This window comes from Artemia franciscana, chromosome 13 (genome assembly GCF_032884065.1).
Source record: "Artemia franciscana chromosome 13, ASM3288406v1, whole genome shotgun sequence".
NCBI classification, from domain to species: domain Eukaryota; kingdom Metazoa; phylum Arthropoda; class Branchiopoda; order Anostraca; family Artemiidae; genus Artemia; species Artemia franciscana.
The window spans coordinates 5,858,194-5,882,248 of NC_088875.1; the positions used below are offsets into that span (position 1 = coordinate 5,858,194).

General features: G+C 35.5%; 2 protein-coding genes across 2 annotated transcripts in view; one reads left to right on the plus strand and one right to left on the minus strand.

The window, feature by feature from the left end:
- Positions 1–24,055, plus strand: part of LOC136034439 (uncharacterized) — a 179,473-nt gene that overhangs the window by 68,550 nt on the left and 86,868 nt on the right. The gene's annotated exons all lie outside the window — the stretch shown is intronic.
- On the minus strand, positions 8,527–22,927 carry LOC136034438 (zinc finger protein ZFP2-like). The gene is given in 5 exon segments (XM_065715619.1): positions 8,527–13,942; positions 13,945–14,987; positions 18,489–18,626; positions 19,832–19,996; positions 22,560–22,927. Coding segments are annotated over 5 exon segments (1,866 nt in total). The 5' UTR covers positions 22,630–22,927; the 3' UTR covers positions 8,527–13,492.

Here is a 24,055-nt window from a genome sequence, read left to right on the forward strand (position 1 = left end):
GTATGTGATTATTTGGCTAACGATTATAGAATCCCTGGCTGGATTATGGTTCGCAGACAAGGAAACTTAACAACCGTGCCAGGACCCAGTACTCTACGTCCCATCCCAATTATCTTCTCTGTGGCAAATTTCAAACTAAAGAAGTTAATCCTTCAGAAATCTTTTGAAAGAAAGAGTGCCATTTAATTTAGAAATGACGTGTCAAAGCATGATCGCGAAAAAAGACAAAGATGTGTATGAAGAACTGCATAAAAGAAAATTGAATGAAGAAGTGGACATAGTAATCAGAGGAAATAAGATTGGGTCAAAAACCTGCCAGACCCTCGCGACGCGTCAGTCACCATCGCAGGAGAATGTCAGGGAATCTTAGATAAATCTGGTACCCCTTTAATACTTGTAAATAGATCTATAAGTAGTGTTTCCGTTTGTGATAGTACTAGTGAAGTTGGCTCTACGAAATATATAGAAACTGAACCGTATGTTAGTGCTAGATCGGATACCAAAAATTATGAACCCATATCGGATACCATTTCTTTTAAATTATGTGATTCTTGATCAAGCGAAGCTAATGACGACAATACTATTATTGAAGGACTTTTGGTACTATATAGCAATATAGACTTTATTACCACAAAGATGAATGTAATTAAGCCGGTGATCAATCAACGAGGCATGAAGTAAGTGTTTTTGCCTTTACTGAGGTGAAACCTAAACATACTGCATTTGCTCTTACTGATACACAAATACAAGTGCCTGGATTTTAGCTACTCACCAATCTGTCAAAGCCAAATGGTAGAGGGATAGCAGTGTCCGTCAGATCTCCGCTCCAGGTAAGAGCTCTTGCAGTAAATTCAGAATACGAACCTTGGGTTGAGCAAATATGGATAACGATTCTGCAGCGAAGTCTCCCTGTAGTCAAAGGCTGTTTTTATAGAAGTCCCAGCTCCCCTTTTCAGAAAAGTTCCCTTCTAGCAATTGTATATTCTATTAATAATGTCATGAAGCAATATTATAAGAATGTTCTTATTGTTGGAGATTTTAAAGTACCGGAATTACAGTGGATTGATGGGTTTGTTGCTGCAGAAGGGGTTGAAGATTCAAATTGCCCACTTCTGGAGTACTTTCATGAACATTCACTATACCAGGCAATTGATTTTCCGACCAGGTATAGAAGTGGGCAGAACTCAACTCTAATAGACCTTTTGTTTATTAATGACTATGAGACACTCATTAGTGTCGACTCAGAACCGCCATTTGGAGTGAGTGACCATGTTGCAATTACTTGTAAGCTTAAGTTGTACCCACAAAGGATAATTGGATTAAGCATGTGTATACAAATTACAACCAGGTCAGACAAGAGCTGGCACACCAGGATTGGTCATTCATTGATGATGAGAATATGGAGGAGGCTTGGCTTGAAATGAAATGGGTTTTAATTAAAGCAACAGAAAAACATATAGTAATTTTCTGGAAAAGAAGACCCAAAACCCTACCATTTATCACTCGTGATGTCAAGCAAGCTGTACGTAAAAGGAAGAAGTATTGGAGCAAATATAAACGTAACCCCTCCCATGAAAACTATGAGAAATTTAAACAAACCCGGAATAAAGTTAGGTATCTCACGAGAAAGGTTACGACAGAATGTGAAGAGGGATTGGCATTGAATCCAAAGTTTAATCCTAAGAGATTTTGAAAGTATACTTCCGCTCGGAATCCGGGGAGACACTCAGTTACGGAACTACTTCTGAATGGCAATGTAGTTAGTACCCCAAATGATATAGCAGTTGAATTAAGAAGACAATTTAAGTCAGTTTTCACGCCTCCAGAAGATACCTCCTTACCAGAAGCACCAGAATATTCTATTGAGGAACCTATGCAAAAGATAACTGTGGCTGCCTCTGGTGTGAAGAGGCGTCTGAAGCTGCTTAATCCTAACAAATCAGTTGGCCCTGATGAAGTTCACCCACGAGTATTGAAAGAAGCTCACGCGGAAATAGCCCTTCCCCTTACGAATATGTTTCAGAAGTCTCTTGATACTAAGCAGATTCCTCAAGACTGGCGGAATGCTAACATTATACCTGTACACAAAGGGGGTAGCCGCAACAGCGTTTCCAATTATCGACCCATTAGTCTTACATCTGTAGCTGGTAAAATCTTAGAATGAATCCTGAATACTCACATTGTCAAACACCTGACCACCAATAAGCTGCTCAATGATGGTCAGCATGGTTTTAGACATTGACGCTTGGTTGAAACTAATTTAATTGATGCGTATGATTATGTTACTGAGCACCTAGGTCAAAACATGCCTGTCGACTTGGTTCTTTGCTAAATGGAATTTGGAATTATTGGAATTTGCGAAAGCCTTCGATAAAGTATGTCACCGTCGACTAAGGACCAAGTTATTTGCAATTGGAATGCATAATGAAATCGTAGAGTGGGTGCTCCAGTTTCTTTCCGGGAGAAAGTAAAGGGTGAAAATATTTGGGAAAAAATGGACAGGTATTCTTTTCAGAAAAGGTGGAAGTATTAAGTGGAGGGCCCCAGGGAACCATCTCGGGACCAACTTTATTCCATATTTATATTAATGATGCACCAACCACATTCAAAATTAAAACAATTCTTTATACTGATGACTCCAAACTAATTGGACCTGTCGATACACCTGATAAGAGAGCCTCTATGCAGAATGACCTCTGGATACTTTTCCCATTGGGCAACTTTGTGGAGGCTTGAATTCAATGTAAATAAATGTCAAACAATCCAATATGGAAAGAAAAATGTGAAATGCTCTTATCATGTGTTAGGGAGGGATGAATCGAGATAGACTATTATCTCGTCTGAAGCGGAGAGACTTGGGGGTCATAGTCGATAAAGAATTAAAATTCACTTTACACACAATGACAGTTCTAGCCAAAGCACTCCAAACCCTGGGCATTATAAAAAGAACAATCACTAGTAGGTAACCTAAGGTGATGACTAAATTATATAAGGCATTGGTCAGGCCTAATTTGGAGTTTGACATTTGTGTTGCTAGCCCCCTCAGCAAAGGTGACCAGCAGAAATTAAAAACAGTTCAGAGACGAGCTACGAAAGCAATTAAGGGATGCAAATACTTAAACTACTAATCCCGCCTGAAGAGGCTGATACTCTCAACCTTTAAAAGAAGCCTTTACAGCTGCCTTTAAAAGAGGCGTTGATGGAGAAAGGTCATCAAAGCCGTAGCGGACTGAGTGGGATGCCGTTGAGACGTCCAACCATCGTCATCACTAACCAGCGATTCCACAGGATTTATTGCTTATTTCGCTGGACAATGCGATTTAAGGTAAGATACCTTCTTCTTCTGCAACAAAATTACAGACATCTAAAAAATCAAATACACAAAATATACTGCTATTGAAGTTCATATGGCCCTTATTCATATGACAAATCAACTAGCCCAAAAAAACCAACATTCAGAGTCTTCAGACTCACAATAAAGCTAAATTGATAGTTGTATAGCATATATATTTATTATATCTGAGAATTTCCCTTTAATCCTAGACCAAACATTTCTCGTTAATGCCAATCGATATCTCTTGATGAGCTGATCAAAGTATAATATAATAGATCAAGGTTTATTTATACAAAAATTTGTTAATGCAATCCATCAACTTAAGAATTGTGGCCTACTTGCTTCAAAATTTAAAATTACCTTCTTGAAATCAGAATAATCAACAGATTTAAATCTTAATTTAGAAAAATATAAACATTACAATTTTCATCTATAATCTCCAGCTTTTTGAAAGTATTAATTACTTTTTGAACATCTTCCCACTTGAGAGCAAATCGAGTTTAGCCAACATCAACACTTTTGAATAAAATCAAATAAATATTCAAGCCGAAGATTACCATAAATATCTTGAATTAAATTGTACGTGCCCTTGTTTTGTTTCTTTTAAAAAAAAATTAAATATAACCTGTTTTTTATTAGAATATAATTTTTCTCTAATAACAAGAGCCAAGAGCTCATATGGCACTTGTGACAAGGTTGTAAGAGCCCAGAGCTTCTTCCCACCAAGTTTCATTACAATCTCTCCACTTTAAACATTTTCCAAGATTTCAGGTTTCCCTTTCCAACTCCCCGCAATGTCACCATATCTTGTCAAAGCTTAAAATAAGCGCTCTGAGACACAATATCATTCTATAGATAAAATTTCATTAAGATCTGATCACCTGTTTCTAAGTTGAAAATACCTAAATTTTTCTAATTTTCACAAAATAACCTTCCCCCACTCTCCCCCCTCAGATGGTCGAAGTAGGAAAACTACTATTTCCAATTTAATCTGGCCTGGTCCCTGAAATGTGTACCGAATTTCATTTTCCTAGCTTATTTGAAAATGCCCAAACTACCAAAAACAGGACCGACAGACCAACTGACAGAAATCGCAATAACTATCAGTCACTTGGTAAATACCAAGTGCCATAAAAAAGACATCAAGTGGTATGTTTACTTTATTCATAAGGCGATCTATTTAAACTGCTCAATATTTACAAGTGAATGCTATATGTAAATGATTCTAGAGGTATGTTTAGCCTATGTCTTTGCTATTTGGATTAGGCACAAGACTTTCCCTAACTACCTTTGCCAGAGTTTCACTTTGGAGCAAAACTTTAAGTCCCTATTGATGTCTTGTACTGTGCCAATGATGGAAAAATTTCACCGAGAAAATCTTCAGTGGTCAGTAAATCTAGAAATCTGCTCTTTCCTTCTAGACAGGGGCAATCCTAAGCAGATGCTGCAAGTTCCCTTAATCTATAATTTTACAACACAGTGTAGTGTAATATTCCCTTATCAACTAGGCTAAAAAGGCAAAATTAGCAAAGGCTGCTACGACTAGGCAAGTTAGTTTGGTCTATACTTGACAATGTTATAAGGGTAAAATTCGCAAAAGTAGGTATAATCTTTAAGGCCGTGATTAAGTGAACTGATGGAACTCGAAAATTCCATGTTAAATTGAAAATTTATTTTTAAAAAGTACTTAGGTATTCATTGGCGGAAGATGCCGCTTTTAATATCAGGTCATAGCTTCTTGAAGATGCTACAAAATGTTTGAAAGGATTTTGCTCTATTTTCTCTAATTGCTTAGAAATCTTAGAAAATGTCTAGGTCTTTTTCGCAAGTGTACTCGATAAAGGATATTGCTTTTAGAACAAAATCGGTACTATCATGATCAGAAGACAATAACCTGTAAGATGATTGGAACCATTTTTCGATTTATTTTCCTGTTTTCTAACAGTCCCCTAGAATATTTTCAGCTACCTGAAATTTTTACAAGTCGGATGCCAGAAAGAATCGTTTCAGATCGCCGGTAATACCCCCAAGATACCAAAATGACAAGCTGGTATAATCAGCTGCTTGTTAATAGAGTGTGAAATTTTCATAAATTATTTCAATGCAATGAAGAAACCTAGAAATGAGAAATAGTCAGGAGCCTTCAGTAAAGTTGTGCACACAAAGCCGAAATCATGGGGAAAATTAAATCAAAGCGAGGTATACATCTTAAAAGTGTTACCACACATAGACAGCGCCTTTGTAAAAAGTATTTGGAGCTTGGTAGATGTAAATATCCAAAATACCTAATAATGCGGTACGCTGAAGAACTAGACAAGTCAAGAGATTTAGGTCAAGCGACAAACCTTGAGGCGAAGCAGAACCCCGTAGCTTCTTCCCCGTTGCTCTACCGGATCGTGACTGGTGGTAGAAACTTGGATTGCGACGAATTGAAGGATTGCCGATGGATTTTTGATCCTGCATTTTTCGTGCACGATCTAGAGACTTAAGTTTGGAAGCACAAGTGAGGAGGAAACAGCCCGTAAAAATCATAGAACCTTAACGAAATTTACATCACCAGATTCAGCGTATCAGAGAATCCTACTGTAGTTTAAGCTCCTATCTAGAATTAAAAAAAAAAAAACAAGTTTTTTTAAGTGAAAGTAAGGAGCGACATTAAAACTTAAAACGATCAGAAATTACTCCGTATATGAAAGTGGCTTTTTCTCTTCAACGCCCCGCTTTTTACTGTTTTAAAATGTAGAGTTAAGAGAAAGAGTCAAGCTTTAGCGTAAAGAGCGGGGCGTTGAGGAAGAAAAGCCCCTTTCATATACGGAGTAATTTCTGTTCGTTTTAAGTTTTAATGTCGCTCCTTACTTTCATTTAAACAAACTTTTTTTTTTAATTTCTGGACATCTTTGAATTAATGCACGGTTTGATCTTGGCTCTCCACATATAAATAATTAAAACGAAATTTGCATATTAATTTTTTGAGGCTAAATGGCTTTTTAACAGTTTTCATCGGAAGATTTTGAGAAAAAAGGAGCGAGGGAGGAGGCCTAGTTGCCCTCCTATTTTTGATTACTTAAAAAGGCATCATTTACTTATTATTTTTACGAACGTCTTCGTAAGTAAAAAATATACGTAACTTACGAATTAAATTACGTAGCGAACTTCAATATTCGTATATTTTTATTGCGTATATGAGGGGGCTCACCCCTCGTTGATACCTCGCTCTTGATAATAAAGCTTAAATTTTGTCCCAATTCGTTAAGAATAACCCCTGAATCACAAAGGCCGTAGAATAAATAGTTGAAATCACTAAAAATGCTTTAGCGTAAAGAGCGAGGTATTACGAGGAGGTAGACCCCTCATATGCGTAATAATTTCTGTTCGTTTTAAGTTTTAATGCTGCTTCTCACTTTCAGTAGAAAAATAAAACTTTTCATGTTTATTTTTTCATTGTTTTTTTTTTTAAATAATGCTAGAAAATCCTGCACCCCCTCCATTGAAAGTCTCTTCCCCCATGAGAAGTTCCTCATGGAAAAATCCTCCCCGGTAACCCTCTCCCCTCAAATACCCCCCCCCCCCAAACCAAAAAAATCCCCCTGAAAACGTCAGTACACTTCTTAGTAACCATTACTATATGTACACACAGGTCAAAGATTGTAACTTGCAGCCCCTCCCACGGGGACTGCGGGGGAGCAAGTCGTCCCCAAAGACATAGTTATTGGGTTTTTCGACTATGGTGAATAAAATGGCTATCTCAGAATTTTGATCCGGTAACTTTGGGGAAAAATGACCGTGGGAGGGAGCCTAGGTGCCCTCCAATTTCCCATCACCCCTGGGAAAAAAAAACAAATAAACACGCATCCGTGATTTGTCTTCTGGCACAAAATGCGAAATTCCACATTTTTATAGATTGGGGCTTGAAACTTCTACAACAAGGTTCTCTGTTACGCTGAATCTGATGGTGTGATTTTCGTTAAGATCGTATGACTTTTAGGGGGTGTTTCCCCCTATTTTCTAAAATGAGGCAAATATTTTCAGGCTCGTAATTTTTGATGGGTAAGACTATTCTTGATGAAACTTATATATTTAAAATCAGCATTAAAATGCCATTCTTTTGATATAACTATTGGTATCAAAATTCCATTTTTTTGTTTCGTTACTATTGAGCCTAGTCGCTCCTTACTACAGTTCGTTACCACGAACTGTTTAAAAATGTGGAATTTTGTATTTTTTGTCAGAAGGCAGATCACGGATACGTGTTTATTTATTTATTTTTTTTCCAGGGGTGATCGTATCGACCCAGTGGTCCTAGAATGTTGCGATAGGGTTCATTCTAACGGAAATGAAAAGTTCTAGTGCCCTTTTTAAGTGACCAAAAAAATCGGAGGGCGCCTAGGCCCCCGTCACACGCTAATTATTTTCCCAAAGTCACCGGATCAAAATTCTGAGATAGCCATTTTATTCAGCGTAGTCGACAATCCTTACAACTATGCCGTTTGGGATGACCTACTCCCCCACAGTCCCCGTGGGAGGGGCTACAGGTTATTAACACTGACCAGTGCTTACATATAGTAATGGTTATTGGGAAGTGTACAGACGTTTTCTGGGGCGTTTTCATTTGGTTGGGGGCAGGGGTTGAGAAGAGGGGGATATGTTGGGGGAACTTTTCACGGAGGAATTTGTCATCGGGGAAGAAAATTTCCATGAAGGGAGCGCAGGATTTTCTAGCATTATTTAGAAAAACAATGATAAAATAAATATGGCAAAGTTTTTCAACTGAAAGGAACAGAATATCCCTGTTATTATTTTCTTGTAAATATTAATTCCTGTAAATATTCCATAATAATTTCTGTTAAAAGGAACAGAAATTATTACGCATATGAGGGGCTCACCTCCTAATACCTCGCTCTTTACGTTAAAGTATTTTTAGAAATTTCAACTATTTATTCTACGGCTTTTGTTATTCAGGGGTCATTCTTAAGAAATTGGGACAAAATTTAAGCTTTAGCGTGAAGAGTGAGGTACTGACGAGGGGGTGAACCCCCTCATATATGCAATAAAAATATGAGAATACAGAAGTTTCTTTACGTAAGCTAATTTGTAAGTTGCGTATATCTTTAACTAATAAAATTTATTTTTACTTAAATTTTAAGTAAAAAATTAAAAAATTAAAGAATTTTTAAAAAATTTAAATCTTAAAATTTAAAATTTTTATTTTACTTTAACTAATAAAATTTTATTTTTACCCAGCCAAATATATTACTATTTCTCGGCTGAAACATCTCACCAAAGGAAGCTGTCAATCAAAACCTTTGACAAGACTTGATAATTGGTGCTATTTGAAGTTTTGACAACCAACGGTCTCTAGAGAATTAAAAGACAGAAGGCTAACCTCACTTCAATTTTGAAGCTCGATGTTTTCAAGTTCACTTAATCACGGCCTTAAGCAAGAGGGGCAAAGGCTAGACCTATTTTTTTGCTTATATCAAACAACAAATTAAAATATCAGTTGAAAATTTGGTGAAATTCTAGTTAATTGACTTCTTGCTATCTCAGAAAGGGTTCAGGCAGAATGGAAAATGAAACTTAGGGATGAATCTACAGACTAAAGTATGTCCCGGGAAGGTATTTTGAAGCAGCTACCTCTACTCCTTCTCCCTCTAGAGGGCCCTGACCTTTGATGACCTTAAAAAATATATCTGTTATGAAACTGAAACCTTGCAAAATAGATCTTCTGCTTAACTGAAGTACAAAAAATTGTTTTCAGCTTTAAAACTTTGCTCAATTCCATTTTATAAGGTTTTAAAGACATACAAATACTCTTCCTAAATTTTGAAAAATTGATATGGCTCATAATTCTACTCAAATAACAGGAATTGCATTTTCAGAACTAAAGGCAGTTCCTAAGCAGCTGTCAAAAGGCCAGCCTCTCAGTCTCCTAATATATATTCACAAGAATCATATTCGATAGAAATGGGAAGATTTGACACTTTGAAAACCGAGCCCGCGTGAATTTTTTAACGAGGTTTCATAAATGTAACAAATCAAACATAAACTGACACTTATAAGAAATAAATAGGCTAGCAAGCGACATAATACGGACTTTTGTATAGGCTGATTCAACTGAAAACCGAGAATCACATCCATTATAAATACGAATAACAGAATTTTGTAAAGTACGTAATAGGTTAAGGTGAACAAATGTACTTGACCAAACCGAACAACAATAAAAGTAAGGATAGACAAGTATAAGATTAGTTTCAAATCAAAGAAGCAATAAACTTTAGATTAATAAAAATATGTTTTCACAGATGTAATAATTTTAATGATACCCTTTGTAGGATCTGCTACTGATCTTACATGTGTTCTAGCGTACCTCGAAAAATTATGGCTATGGATATAATCTACTAAGTAGGGGAAGCAAAAAAAATTGAAAATTCAAAATCCAATAGCAACCAACGCCACCTATCATAACTTAAGGAATTTAGTTTTATCCACTACACAGGATTTAATTATCGTGGCTGACTTTATCCACCTTTGTAGGCTGTCTAGCTCAATGATACCATTATAGATGTAGGCAACAATAATCTCTACGAAATTCTTCATTTTAAAATATCTAAAACCAAATACTTTGAATAATAGAGAAGGATTTTTAACTGAGAATGAAAGATTTAAAGTAACTCAAAACCTTCAGTCATCTGCTGATATAATAGACTGTAATAGAATATACAGAACCTAAATACAACCAAATTTTTCAATATTTTCTCTTTTTTACTATAAACTGAAAATATTACATATCGTTTCCAAGTAAAACATAACAGCCAACTATAAAGCAAAAAAAAATCAAAAAAAAAAATCATATGTATGACTCCTTAATTTTGGTTCATAACAAAACATTCTACCAAAAAATACAATGAATGGAGAAAAATATTTTTCATTTTAACTAGGCGGTGTTCTTTGCACCGGCATAATCATAATAATTTTGGAATCTATTGAAAAGGTTTCATTTCACAGTAAAGAAGCGATTTAATTTAGGAATGTTTTAGCTAGGGTCAAAATAAACCCTTAATTATGATTTTGATTCATTGAGACCCTTACTCAATGAACCAAAATTGACCTTGTTTGAATCTGTCAAAATTATGACAGGCAGATCAATAGCGGAGGTAATTGATCTGCTGTCATAATCAGGGAGTTTAGCTGTTTCAACAATTCTTCCAATCAGGTCTCTTTGAATCGAGGGATTAAACATAGAAACATCCAAGAGTTTATTGAACTGAAAATTGGAAGTTGTAGAGTTTTGTTAAAAGTAAAGAGATATTGGAGAAGAACACGTAATATTTACTTCTCAACACTGATTAAAATTAAAGAAAAAAAAATGTTCAAGAATAATTAAAGGTTCAATAGCGACAACTTTAGAGACGACTCCCCCACAGCCTCAAAAAAGGGTTGTAAAACGTTTAATCCCCTCTACCCCAAATCAAATACAAATTGAAAGGATAAGTTGGGAATAGTTTTACTATTGGTTTTATCTCCTTCTCGTATATTTTTATAACTTTTGTAGATATTTGGATTTTGCAGCTTAAAATATTTCTAATTATCTTCCAAGCCCAAATTTGAAAGCAAATGTTTCGTTTTAAATTAAAGTATTAAAAATAATCTACTATTAAATGTTATGTAATTTCACTTTTTATATACTATAAGCTTTTGGATCCAGGGCTCATTAAGATAATGATTAATCATGTTCAAAACGTAGTTGATTAATATATCTATTTCTAATGACTTCATCTATAATGAATAAATTTGACGATAAATATAGTCATAACGTTTAAGTTGACGATATAAGTTCGTTTTCCATAGTAGGAACCATCTCCAGATGGGTTGACACCTTCCTAAATCAAAGTCCTGCTATAATTATAAATATGTTCCAAATTAAATTTACACTCTTATTTCACATATGACAATTATAAAAACCAAAATCTTTTTTTAATGACAGAGTAACAAACTAACTTAAATTTTTCACAGCAAAGGTTACACAACGGATAATATACATAAACAATAAATAGATTTGACAGAACCACATGAAAGATGAATAATAATTAAGAAGGACAATAAGAAAACCGGATCAAGGAATAAAAACTACTGTCCTATTGAATATCCTATGTCGCTACGTACGACATAAATAAAAATATCCTTATGTCGCTAGATACAACATATACACGAGCTAAGAACTCAAATGACGCTTGTGACGAGGTCGAAAGAGCCAAAAACTTATATGGCATGATTTCTAGTAATATTCTAAGAAACAAAAGATTGATTTAAAAGAAAATTCAGAGGCTTAATCCCAGTCGGGATTTAAAATAAGAGCTCTAAGGCAAGAGGCCCTTCTAAATATCAAGATTCATCAAGAGCCTATCACCCATTCGTAAGTTAAAATATCTCAATCTCCCTTCAGCCCCCCCAGATTGTCGAATCGGGGAAAACGACTGTCAATTTATGCAGGTCTCTGACACGCCTATCAGTTTTCATCGTCCTAGAACGTCCAGAAGCACCGAACTCTCTAAAGCACTGGACCCACCTAATTCACCCAAAGAGAGCGGGTCCGGTCCTGTTACGTCAATCACATACCTAGGACTTCTGCTTATTCTTCCAATTAAGTTTCATCCTGATCTCTCCACTCTAAGCGTTTTCCAAGGTTTCCGGCTTCCAAGATTTCTCTTCCCCCCCCCCCCAACCTCACAAGTCTTATGATCTTATTTGCACTAAAAATGGAGCATATGATACATTGAATCTTTCTATATATCAAGTTTCATTAAAATCCGATCACCCATTCGTAAGATAAACATGCCTCGATTTTCCAAAATTTTCATTTTCCAACGTTTTCCAAAATTTCCTGTTTTTTCCTCCAGAAAAACCCTCCCCCCCTCAATGTCACCGTATCTGGTCAGGATTTAAAATAAGAGCTCTGAAGCATAAGGTCCTTCTAAATATCAAAGTTCATAAAGATTTGATCACCTATTCGTAAGTTAAAAATACTTCATTTTTTCTACTTTTTCCGAATTACCCTCCCCCCGACTGCTCCAAAGAGAGCAGATCAGTTTCAGTTATGGAAGTCACGTATCTTGGACTTATGATTATTCTTCCCACCGAGTTTCATCCTGATCTCTCCACTATAAGCGTTTTCCAAGATTTCCACCACCCCCTCCCAATGATGCTGGACCCGGTCGGGATTTAAAACAAGACCTCTGAGTTAGGAGATCTTTCTAAATATGAAAATCCATTAAAATCCGATCATTCCTTCGTACTACTGTTCTGGTTATGTCAGTCATGCATGTAGGAATTGTGCTTATTTTCCCACCAAGTTTCATCCCAATCCCTCTACTTTTATGCGTTTTCAGATATTTTAGGTTTCCCCCACCTACTCCCCCCATGTAACTTTATCCAGTCAGAATTTAAAATAATAGCTTTGAGACACAACATCCTTCTAAATATCGAATTCCATTAAGATCCGATCGCCTGTTCGAAAGTTAAAAATTTCTCATATTTTCTAAATTTTCCAAACTAACCCCTCCCCCCAAAAAAATGATCTGATAGGGGAAAAGACTATTTCTAATTTAATCTGATCTGGTTCTTGATCAGCCTAATAAATTTCATAGTCCTAGCTTATCTGGAAGGGCCTAAACTAGCAAAACCGGGACAAACCTACTGAATTTGCGATCGCTATATGTCACTTCGGTAGATACCAAGTGCCATAAAAAGTGGATTTTGATCCTAACGGATAAATATGCCATGAAAACTATATTGAAAACAGTAGATACTTGCAAACATTTTAAATCTTAAGCCCCCACCATATAACACACCTCAAATATACTGCGTAAATATAATTACGTAAGCTTGAAAGTTACCGTATTTGGTATTAATAAATAATTAAATATATGAAATACTTGATTTACATTCAAGCACTTGAGAGAATTCCTTCTAACAAATGCCACGTTTGAAGGATTTCTCACATGTAATTTTTATGCACGTTAAAATTGACCGCTTAATAAAAGCAATTTTTTTACACACATCACATTTATGCGGTTTTTCACCTGCTTGTTTTCTCTGGTATTCAATCAAATTGCCGTATTCATAAAAACCTTTGTTACGTTTATCACATTTAAACGGTTTTTATGTATGTAGTTTTTTATGCGCGTCCAAATTCTGAGATTGAGAAAAGCATTTCATACACACATCACATTTAAACGGTCTATCACCTGTATGCAATCTTTTGTGCACATTCAAATGGCTTGATTGAGAAAAGCCTTTGTTACATACGTCACATTTAAACGGTTTTTCACCTGTGTGCGATCTTTGGTGCATATTCAAATTGCTTGATTGAGAAAAGCCTTTGTTACATACGTCACATTTAAACGGTTTTTCACCTGTGTGCGATCTTTGGTGCATATTCAAATTGCTTGATTGAGAAAAGCCTTTGTTACATACGTCACATTTAAACGGTTTATCACCTGTGTGCGATCTTTGGTGTATATTCAAACTGTTTGATTGAGAAAAGCCTTTGTTACATACATCACATTTAAACGTTTTTTCACCTGTGTGAGATCTTTGGTGCATATTCATACTTTGGTTGATTGAGAAAACCCTTTGTTACATACGTCACATTTAAACGGCTGTTCACCAGTATGGAGTCTTTGGTGCATATTCAAACTGCTTGAATGAGAAAAGCCTTTGTTACATACGTCACATTTAAACGGTTTTTCACCTGTGTGTGTTCTCTGGTGCACATTCAAATGGCTTGATTGAGAAAAGCCTTTGTTACATACGTCGCATTTAAACGGTTTTTCACCTGTGTGCGATCTCTGGTGCATATTCAAATTGCTTGATTGAGAAAAGCCTTTGTTACATACGTCACATTTAAATGGCTTTTCACCTGTATGGAGTCTTTGGTGCATATTCAAACTGCTTGAATGAGAAAAGCCTTTGTTACATACGTCACATTTAAACGGTTTTTCATCTGTATCCACTCTCTTGTGCCCAATCAAATTGATTGAATGAGAAAAGCGCTTCTTGCCTACATCACGCTTATTTAGTTTTTTCTCCGTGTTTGTTTTGAGATATCTTTCTAATTTTCCGTGGTTTTTACTGTGCAAGTGACTATTAGAAAATATTTCCCGATTTTCTAAGCTTTTGTCTTCTGATTCTGAATCATGTGCATTTGAGCTACCGTTAGTGGACGGATTCTGCGAGACGACTAGCAATGCATTTCCCTGTAGGTCTAGTTCAGACAGATTTGGTGAGTAGTGACCTTTTATAATTAGATGTTGTTTTATATCACCAGTAAATTCACACAAACAAATGGGGCATCGTCTTGTTTCTTCCATTTGGTGTTCCATAAAATGTGGAACAAACTCACTATAATCACGAAATACTGCAGGACAGACGTCGCACTCGATCGGGGAAAGTTTTTCACAGCCAGTGTCAAAATGAAGATTCAGCATCAAAAATGATTTCTCTGTTTTCCCACAGGAATCACAACGCCAGATCCCAGCAGTTAATTCTTCTATACTTTTCTCTCTCAACCTTTTCACCGAAACAATTAGTTTTGGGCCTAAGAGTTCTGGTTGAATTGTACCATCAGAAGTGCTCAGAGTAGAACTCATTATCTCTAAAGTAAGAAAAAAATAAATTAAAGGTAACATAAAAATTATAAATAACAAGAGCTAAGAGCTCATATGGCACTTGCGACGAGGTCGAAAGAGAAAAGAGCTCATATGCTATGAACTCTAGCAAAATTCTAAGAATCAATAGATTGCTTTAAAAGGAAAATCAGAGGCTTAATTCCGGTCGGGATTTAAAATAACGGCTCTGAGTCACGAGTCCTTCTAAATATCAAAATTCATCAAGATCTGATCACCAACTCGTTAAAAACACCTTAATTTTTCTAATTTTCCCCCTCCCTTCAGCCCCGCAGTTGGTTGAATCGGGGAAAACGACTTTGTCAAGTCAATTTGTGCAGCTCCCTGACACGCCTACCAATTGTCATCGTCCTAGCACGTCCAGAAGCACCAAACTCGCCAAAGCACTGAATCCCACCACCTAACTCCACCAAAGAGAGCGGATCCAGTCTGGTTACTTCAATCACATATCTACGACATTTGCAAGCGTTTTCCAAGATTTCTGGCTTCCCTCTCCAACTCCCCACACTGTCAAAGGATCTGGTTGGGATTTGAAATAAGAACTCTGAGACACGAGTTCCTTCTAAATATCAAATTTCATTAAAATCCGGTCACCGTTCGTAAGTAAAAAATACCTCAATTTTCCTGATTTTTCCAAACTAACAACCTTCAGCTCTCTCAAAGAGCTCTGAGAAACGACATTCTTCCAAACTTCAAATTTCATAAAGATAAGATCACTCCTTCGTAAGTTAAAAATACCTCATTTTTTCTAATTTTCAGAATTAACCCCCCCCCCCCTCCCAATAGAGCAGATCCGTTCCGATATATAAATCACGTATCCAGGGCTTCCGCTTACTTTTCTCACCAAGTTTCATCCCGATCCCTTCATTCTAAGCGTTTTCCAAGATTTTAGGTTCCCCCCCCCCACAACTTCCCTCCAATTTCAGCAGATCTGGTCGGGATTTAAAGTAAGAGCTCTAAGACACAATATCCTTCCAAACATAAAATTTCATTAAGATCCCACCACCCGTCCGTAAGTTAAATATACTTCATTTTTTCTATTTTTACCGATTGTCCTTGTCTGGGTTGGGAGGATGTCATAAATAAATATTTATAGGAAATTGGAACTTCCTGGGAGGGTGTAAACAGGGAGGCTTTAAATAGATTAGGTTGGAGGAGGAGCGTGCGTAGCTGAGTTGGCCTCAGCCGGCTTGGTGCTGCAGTGAGTTATTAGTTGTAGTAGTAGTATTACTCGACTAAATTCAAAACAATTACAGAATACATAAATAAACAATGAATACGCAACCAACAAACATAAATTAAGTAGTGGAGCCAGCTTTTACTACGGCTGTCAGCAATGAGTTCGTGCTAACTATACTTGTGTACTGTAAACATTTTCGGATGGATGATGGTATGTTTAATAAGCTTGGATTCTTTGACCGTTAACATTAAAGTGCATACCATCCCCCCTCCCATTTCCTTCAAATCCCGAAGCTATCATAGGAGAGAAAATCTCACGGTTGAATTAAGCGCTATTCCAACAACCCCGTGCATCACTTCATGTGATTTAAAATGATGTCATAGCAAGTCAAAAAGTACCTCCTTTAATTTACCACTGCTGAAACCTTATTTAAGCAAAATGCAACCACTTTCATTCAACAAATAGAAAAATCACTTTGTTTTACGTGGGCAGCGATGATATGTCGTCTTATTTTTCTTCATCAGAATTTAGGCACTAGAAAATCATAGAAATGTTTAAAAAGTGCAACAGGGCACACTAAAAGTGCAATTTGGGTCACAGTTTTGGAATGGAAAGGTTGGGTCAGACAAATGGACATCATTGAGAGCTAATTATGCAGTCATTTATAAACTACATTTTATATTTAATCGCTGTTTCTAAATTTGTATTTACCAGGCAATAATAAAGTGACATATGGTGCCCAAAAAGTGCGCTTTGGTTTTTTTTTTTCATGTTTATAAAAAAAGAAGATTGTTTTCTGAATTATTAATTTACTCGTTGGAAAATATTCGATTATGAATATCGAGAAAATTTTGCCAACAGTTCTTGGTAGCATTTTGATAGACACATTATATTAAATAAAACTAACCAGGGATGCGAATCGGATGGAAAAAATTGATACCTAAAGTTTGAAAACTACCCTCCCTTTTGTACTTGATGAAAAAAAGAAATCTAGAAAAATAACACAAAGTTTATTATTGCGTAAATCAGGGTATTGTAGGCACAAATTTCAAGAGGGGAGGAGGGGGGGGGGAATGAATATTATTTTTATGTCTAAAATTTCTTCGAGAAGCCAAGCTTGGTCTCCTAGTGCTGCATATTAAAACTGACGACAATAGATAAAGAGTATGTATTGGTACAGCATATTCGCGAGCATAACATTTCAAATTTGTGAGAAAAACAAATATTTAATGTTCGGATTCAATTCATTATACTTATAGCAGATATTTTGTACAACATACTTATGCAGAGCTGGGTAAAAGAAATATTTAGAACTTTTAGACACGGTATGTTACATAGTAAGTCCTACATTTATGGGTTAGTAAATGAAACCAAAACGCAACGAGTAGGATCTAATCAGCGCACACTAGGAGTTTCAATTACAAAATACGAGAATTTGGAGCTATACTGGAGTTTTGATTCAAATATTGGAAGTAAAAAATTTAAATAATTAAATGATTCCTCGAGCTGCTCACTTCTCCCTACAAACTTCTATGACTAAGCTACAACCGATTTGACCTATCTAGCTACAGTACGAATATTATTATAAAAAGCATCTTATTTTATTTTCTGATGATTTTTTTTCATGTTTTTCAGCTAAACAATTCTGGTTTATGATAACTTATTGTTTTTCAGTGATCCCATATCTGTCCTATTTGCAGATTTCGAGTGTGTATTCATATCCATTTTGAATGCTGTAAAACGAGAAAATCTTATATTGAACAAACAGATTTTGGAAAATAAAAGACCCTTTACCTGTCAGGGGAAACAATTCGACTTGAGCAAATGGGGCAAAACAGAAAATATAGTAGATTTTCGTAATTTTCCAGTAGCTACGCTAACCTATTTACTTGATGATAGGGTTTTTAAGACGGTAAATATATATAGATATTAATGTAGTCACATTAGGAAGTGTAACCCCCTGTTTTTTTTTGGCTGTAATGAATGATAATTCCTTTGGTTTTATTCGTGACATTACAGAAATCTTCTAACTTAGTTTCTTCTGTTTGTGGAAGCAAAAAGACATAAAGAACTTGGATTCCCTTATTATTCTTGGTGGTGCGACTAAAAGGGGAAAAAGTTAGACCCACATTAGCATGTCTGAGGATTTGTTCCTATTCCAGTTAGAGATTTTCTTTATTCCGATTCATATGTATATTTATTTTTGTTTTCCTGCGGAAGAGACGTAAAAATTAATTTGTGAAAGAACCTATTTTGTAAACCAAGTTATGACTGTATGCGCTAAATTTACCTTCGTTACGGCTATCCGTTTCCTGAGAGTCAGAGGGGGATGCAGAAAAACTTTGCGGAATACCAAGAGGTAGTTCATGATCCAGCGCTAATTCTGAATTTGATGTTCCGATTTCTCTTGTAAAGGTACCTTCAACCTCTGCAAAAAAATACAAATTAAAAGACATCTAAAACAATCAAATACGCAAAATTTACTGCTATTAAAGTTCATATGACCCTTAATCATATGAAAAATTAACTAACCCAGATAAAGAACCGACATTCGAAGTCTTCAGGTTCACAATAAAGCTAAACTGATGGTTGCATAGCATATATATTTATTATATCTGAAAATTTCCCTTTAATCCAAGACCGAAAAAATACCTTTCAATGCTGATCAATATTTCTTGATGAGCTGATCAAAGTATAACAGGTCGAGGATTTTTCGTACACAAATTCATTAATGCAAACTATCATTTAAAATTTCGACAGGTTACCAACTTTAGCATTGTGGTACACATTATGAAACTATTCTGGCTCAACTTTTAAGATAAGGGATATATATGTAACAATTTGCTGATAATCCTCTGTCATCTTTGCAGTATTTTGTTTGCATCGTTTGCAGGTTGGTGTACCTATAATTCCGTATAACAACTTCAAAGAAATTTGAGGGTACGAAAAATTAAGTTTCATGTTTACTACAAAAATAGAGTCTGCACGCAAGAATAAATCGTTAGAGAAACAAAGCCTGGGCTAGCCCAATTTCTGGACAAATCATGATTCTTAATGAATTTTTGGAGTCCACTCTAACTTATTGAACCATTTTATTCACAACTTTTTCCATCAATTTTTGTTTTTACCAAAAATTACTCTCTTGATCATCTTGTAGTTTAATTTAATTGGTTAAGTAGCTGAGTAGGTAAAGCGTTATGTTCCAGGTTCTAGGTCCGATGATCCTTAACTTAACGAAAAATTAAGTTTCATGTTTACTACAAAAATAGAGCCTGCGCGCAAGAATAAATCGTTAGAGAAGGATCATCTCCTTCATAAGGGATTTAGAAAATGAGGAGCAGTTCTTACCACAATTACCCATTTTCTGCTTGCTTCATACACTACAGTCTTAAGCTAAGATCTCCAGCTTTTTGAATATTAATAATTACTTTCCCAAAAATCTTCCCACTAGAGGGCAAATCGAGTCAAACATCAAAACTTTTGAATAAAATAAAAGAAATATTCCAGCTTAAGTGTAAATTTCTTGCTTTAAATCGTACTTGACCTTGATTTGTTTCCTTTTTTCATCAATATATAACTTGGTTTTTATTGGAATAAATTTTTTTCTAATAAAAACAAATGTTAAAGATGTACCTTCATTATCCGAACATGTAGCTCCCAGTTCGTGGGTGTCAGCTTCAAGCTTACACGGTCCTGAAAAGCTGGGAAAAGTATTCAGAGGAGCACTTTCAAGTTTAGGGGACAGCAACTGGCCTGGAATGTCAAACAGCTGCTCACATTCAGTTGGTGATACATTTTCTAAAATAAAACAAAAATTAAAGGATAAATACTAGGACATGCACAATACTAACAAGTTTCCAAAATTGAAAGGGTTATGTGCTTTCTGCAAAAAAGAAATGAATTTGAATAGGTGTGAAGACACAAGCCAATAGCATCTAGTTTGGTTTTAGAGGGATGCTTAGCCATAACTGAAAAAAGTTTGCTCAGTTCTAACGTTTCCACCACCAGCAAAGTAACCTGATCACAAACTGACTCTTCATCTCCTTCTAGTTGTTACAAAATCAACAAAAGAAAATCACAGCGGAAAAACCAACATTGCTTAATATTACGAAATTTAATTGTAATTAACTTGAGCATAAACTACTAATTATTGTCTGACAGTTTTTAGGGAATTTCCCTTTCCCAGTTTCCTGGGCAATGTTGCTATTACTTTAGGGTCTTCTTCAAGTTTTTTTTTTGTCTAGATGGCTTCTAGCAAAGCCTGAGCTTACCCCATTTCTAGACAAATCGTGATTCTTAATGGATTTTTGGTGTCCTCTTTAGCCTATCGAGCCATTCTACTCACAATTTTTCCGTTCCTAAAGTCCATTTTTCTGTTTACCAGAAAATCATTCTCTTCATCATCTTTTATTTTACTTTATTCCTTAGCATACAAAATCTCTTTCCTCTTAAAGACTCTACTTTTGTGCTTCCTTCTCTTCTCCTCTTGGTTTTACTTGAAGTTGAGTTTTTACAGGGCAAGCTTTGTGCAAAATTCCCTGGTCAAGTTGACTTTAAAATGCAGATGAAAGATACATGTACAAAACCATAATTGATTTTCTCGTGGATAATAATATTGTTTCAATAGAGCAAAGTGAGAGCAAAATTAGTTAGAGCAAGTAGCAAGAGCCATATAGGTACCGGCCGGCCTACAGGCATTAAATTGCTGTAAACAGTCAGCTCGAGTAGGAGACATCAGCCCACATTCGCCACTTTTTTCGTTCTTTATTTTTTGTAAACACATTTTTTTACTTAAAATAAATCTGAAAATCCTCGAATATATGCTTATCTACGGGGTTTCTCGGAATTTTTTTTTCCAGTAGTCAATGTTTTTTGATGCAGCAAAAAATAGAGCCACAGTGAAATTCTCCAAAGATGGCTAACCTGGGCCAACCTGGTTCACGTTCACCACCATATTGCCTCATGATCATTAAAGCATCTATTGCTCTAGAATATATACAACTAGAAAAGTTGTATATGGATAGTTATTTCAGATATTTATTTGTCACGCAGCTACGAAATGAATTAGGTATAGGATAATTCACTTAACCGATATTGTACACTGAAAGGCCCGTACCAAACTTCATAAGTTCAGTAAGTATTGAAGTTCCACCTGAGATTGAGGGTTTTCCTAATCTTGTTACAACCTCGGACTTCAAGACGCACAATTTCTCTTCAGTCAGCACTAACTTGCTTATTTATACACAATTCAAGAAGTTAAAGCCAAGCTCATCTGGATATTCCTTTAAAATTTTCTCAGCATAGAAACACTTGCCACTCTTTTTACCCGCAAGACCAACTAAGACAAAGTCTAATGTAATGTCTAGTCAAAGTCTAGTCTAATGCCGTATCCTTTACCTTTACCTTTTATGGCGACAGGTTTGTTTTTTTTCAAAAAACTGAGTTTTTTTTAGATACAACTTTTTTTCACGGTTTTTGTATTTAGACGGAGCAGCAACTAAATAGTTACTATTTTTTATTATATAGTAGTTTGGCTTACTTCTATCTACTGTCTACACCCTTGGATACTCCTGTATATCAAACAAGAATTAAAGCAAAAAGTAATGAGTAAATATTGAAAACTAATTTGCGGACAAATATTTTCTTTTGTATTTATTAAAACATAGAAAAAAAAAGATAAAAGTGAAATGCACTCTTGAGCCGATGGATCTTCAGCAATAATAGATATATATCAAATATTCAGTTCAAGTTTTCTAGTTCTTTCAAGAATGTTGAAGCCACCCATGGTTTTCACTACAAACAAGAGTTTTGCTATTGCATCCTTCCTTAACTGTAAAAGTGTAAAAACTACTGCAATATTGCGCTTTACCGAAAAGGAAATATATTAAAAATATTGTCTTTTTGTTCTTATTAAGACATTGAAAATAAAAATAAAGTGAAATAAAATCTGGAACTGATGAGTTTTCTGCAATCAATATCATTAAACATCGAATTTTCAGTTTAATTGAATTAGTTCTTTACATGACGTTTCAAGACACATATAGTTTTCAGTAAAGCATCGATGATGCAGCAGGCTTTAGACATTTACTATTAGGGAAGGTAGTAGTGAGTAGACTTTTTCTTAGCAGTGAGTGGGTGTTTCATTTTCTATCATTAATGCACATGGAAAGAACAGAAAAAAAAATTCTTCAACCCTAAAATCTGTTTTAAGCCTCTAATTAACTACTTTTATATCCCCTAAACTCTTTGGTGTCAGATCCAGGTATACATAAAGTGGCATGTTTTTTGTTTTTGCTTTTTTACTAATATAAATTAGCTTTCCTTTTATTTTGTTTCAAAAAAATGTAATTTGAAAACTTACCAACTTTGACAACAGAAGCCTCAGAAAGGGTCATCACATCAACCATGTTTGGAATTTGGGGCAAGTCCATAGTACAATACCTGAAGAGATACTACTGCTTAAAAAAATTAAAATTACATTTGGATATTAGTATAGTCAATCTAAGGTTAACCTCAAACGAATTTTAAAAGTTTTGATTTTGGTACCATTTTGACCAGAATTTTTTTTTATCTGCAATATATAAAAATCGGCTGAATTGGACGATTGTTTTATGCTTTTTCTTCTAAAATGACAACTTTCTAAAACAACATAATTTGCACGTATAAAAAGTCTGTAATAGGTAAATCTGGCGGGTAGATAACGAACAAGCACTTTGATTTTATTTTAAACGTTCATTTTCAACCCCCCCCCCCCGCGCCTAAATCAAGCATCGATATAGGTCTGAGAGTAACATTAAGCAAAGTTAAATTCATATAGAAAAAAGTTTGACTGCTAGTGCAGAAAAGTTGGGTCCATGTTAATTTAATGCCATTTTGGAGTCTCCATCCCCAATTCTCAGAACAAGGACAGGGCTCAAAAGCCCAATCCAATCTTATACTTTAAGATATGTTCGGAAGCACTGGAGTTTTGATGATGCTGAAGTAGGGGGTAGTTCTTTGGTATAGAAAGGAGTCTTAAGATGTTGCTAGTTTCTGCTGAAAGACTCAGAGTTGGTAACTGTCAAGATGGTCAGTAGATTTAACATGTAAAATATAAAAAGTGTAACCTCTTCTGCTGCTTTAATCTCTTCTTTCAAAGCGTCAATTAAAAAAACGTTGAAATACATTCTCTAAACTGTTATTTGTCTCTCAATTGGAGATCACTTTGCCAGGTCCAAATAGAAGGGAAGTTGTGCTGCAGCTAAAAATTACAAGAGCAAGAGGAAACAGTTAGCAAGTTTTCCTTCCCAATCTTCTTATTAATAGCTTTGATGCTCCAAATTGCACCTGAAGTGGTTGCCTTAAGATCAGTTTTCAGGTAGACCTGTAGTGCTCAGGATGATAAAGTAACAGCACCAACAAGTTGGTATCATCACCAATAAATACAGTGTTCATAGTCCTCAAACACTAAACCACTGCAAGTACAATAAGCGAGTCTGCGTTAGCTTTACCTTAAATGGTTCTCAGGCCTTTGCCTCATAAATAATCAGACAGTATAGCCTACTCAAAAAACAAGCGTTATTCTTTTGGCATGAAAGAAGTTTTTCTTTTTCGGTTGTCAGTCTCATTTCTTGGCTAAACAGTACTTCATGTCAAGTTATACAGCTTTGCTTAAGATGGGTCATCTTTTGTCAAGGCAGCTATATCATAACTATCAAATACAACAATGGCGTCTGGATATTCGGATAAATTTTAGCTCTAGAATCACTCTAAGATCTCCAAATATGGTTCTTTCTTCACCCAGGGTATCCTTTGAAGCAAAGAGCCCCTGTGTAAAACGTATGTGCATGTCATACTAAATTTGGACCAAATAGCATC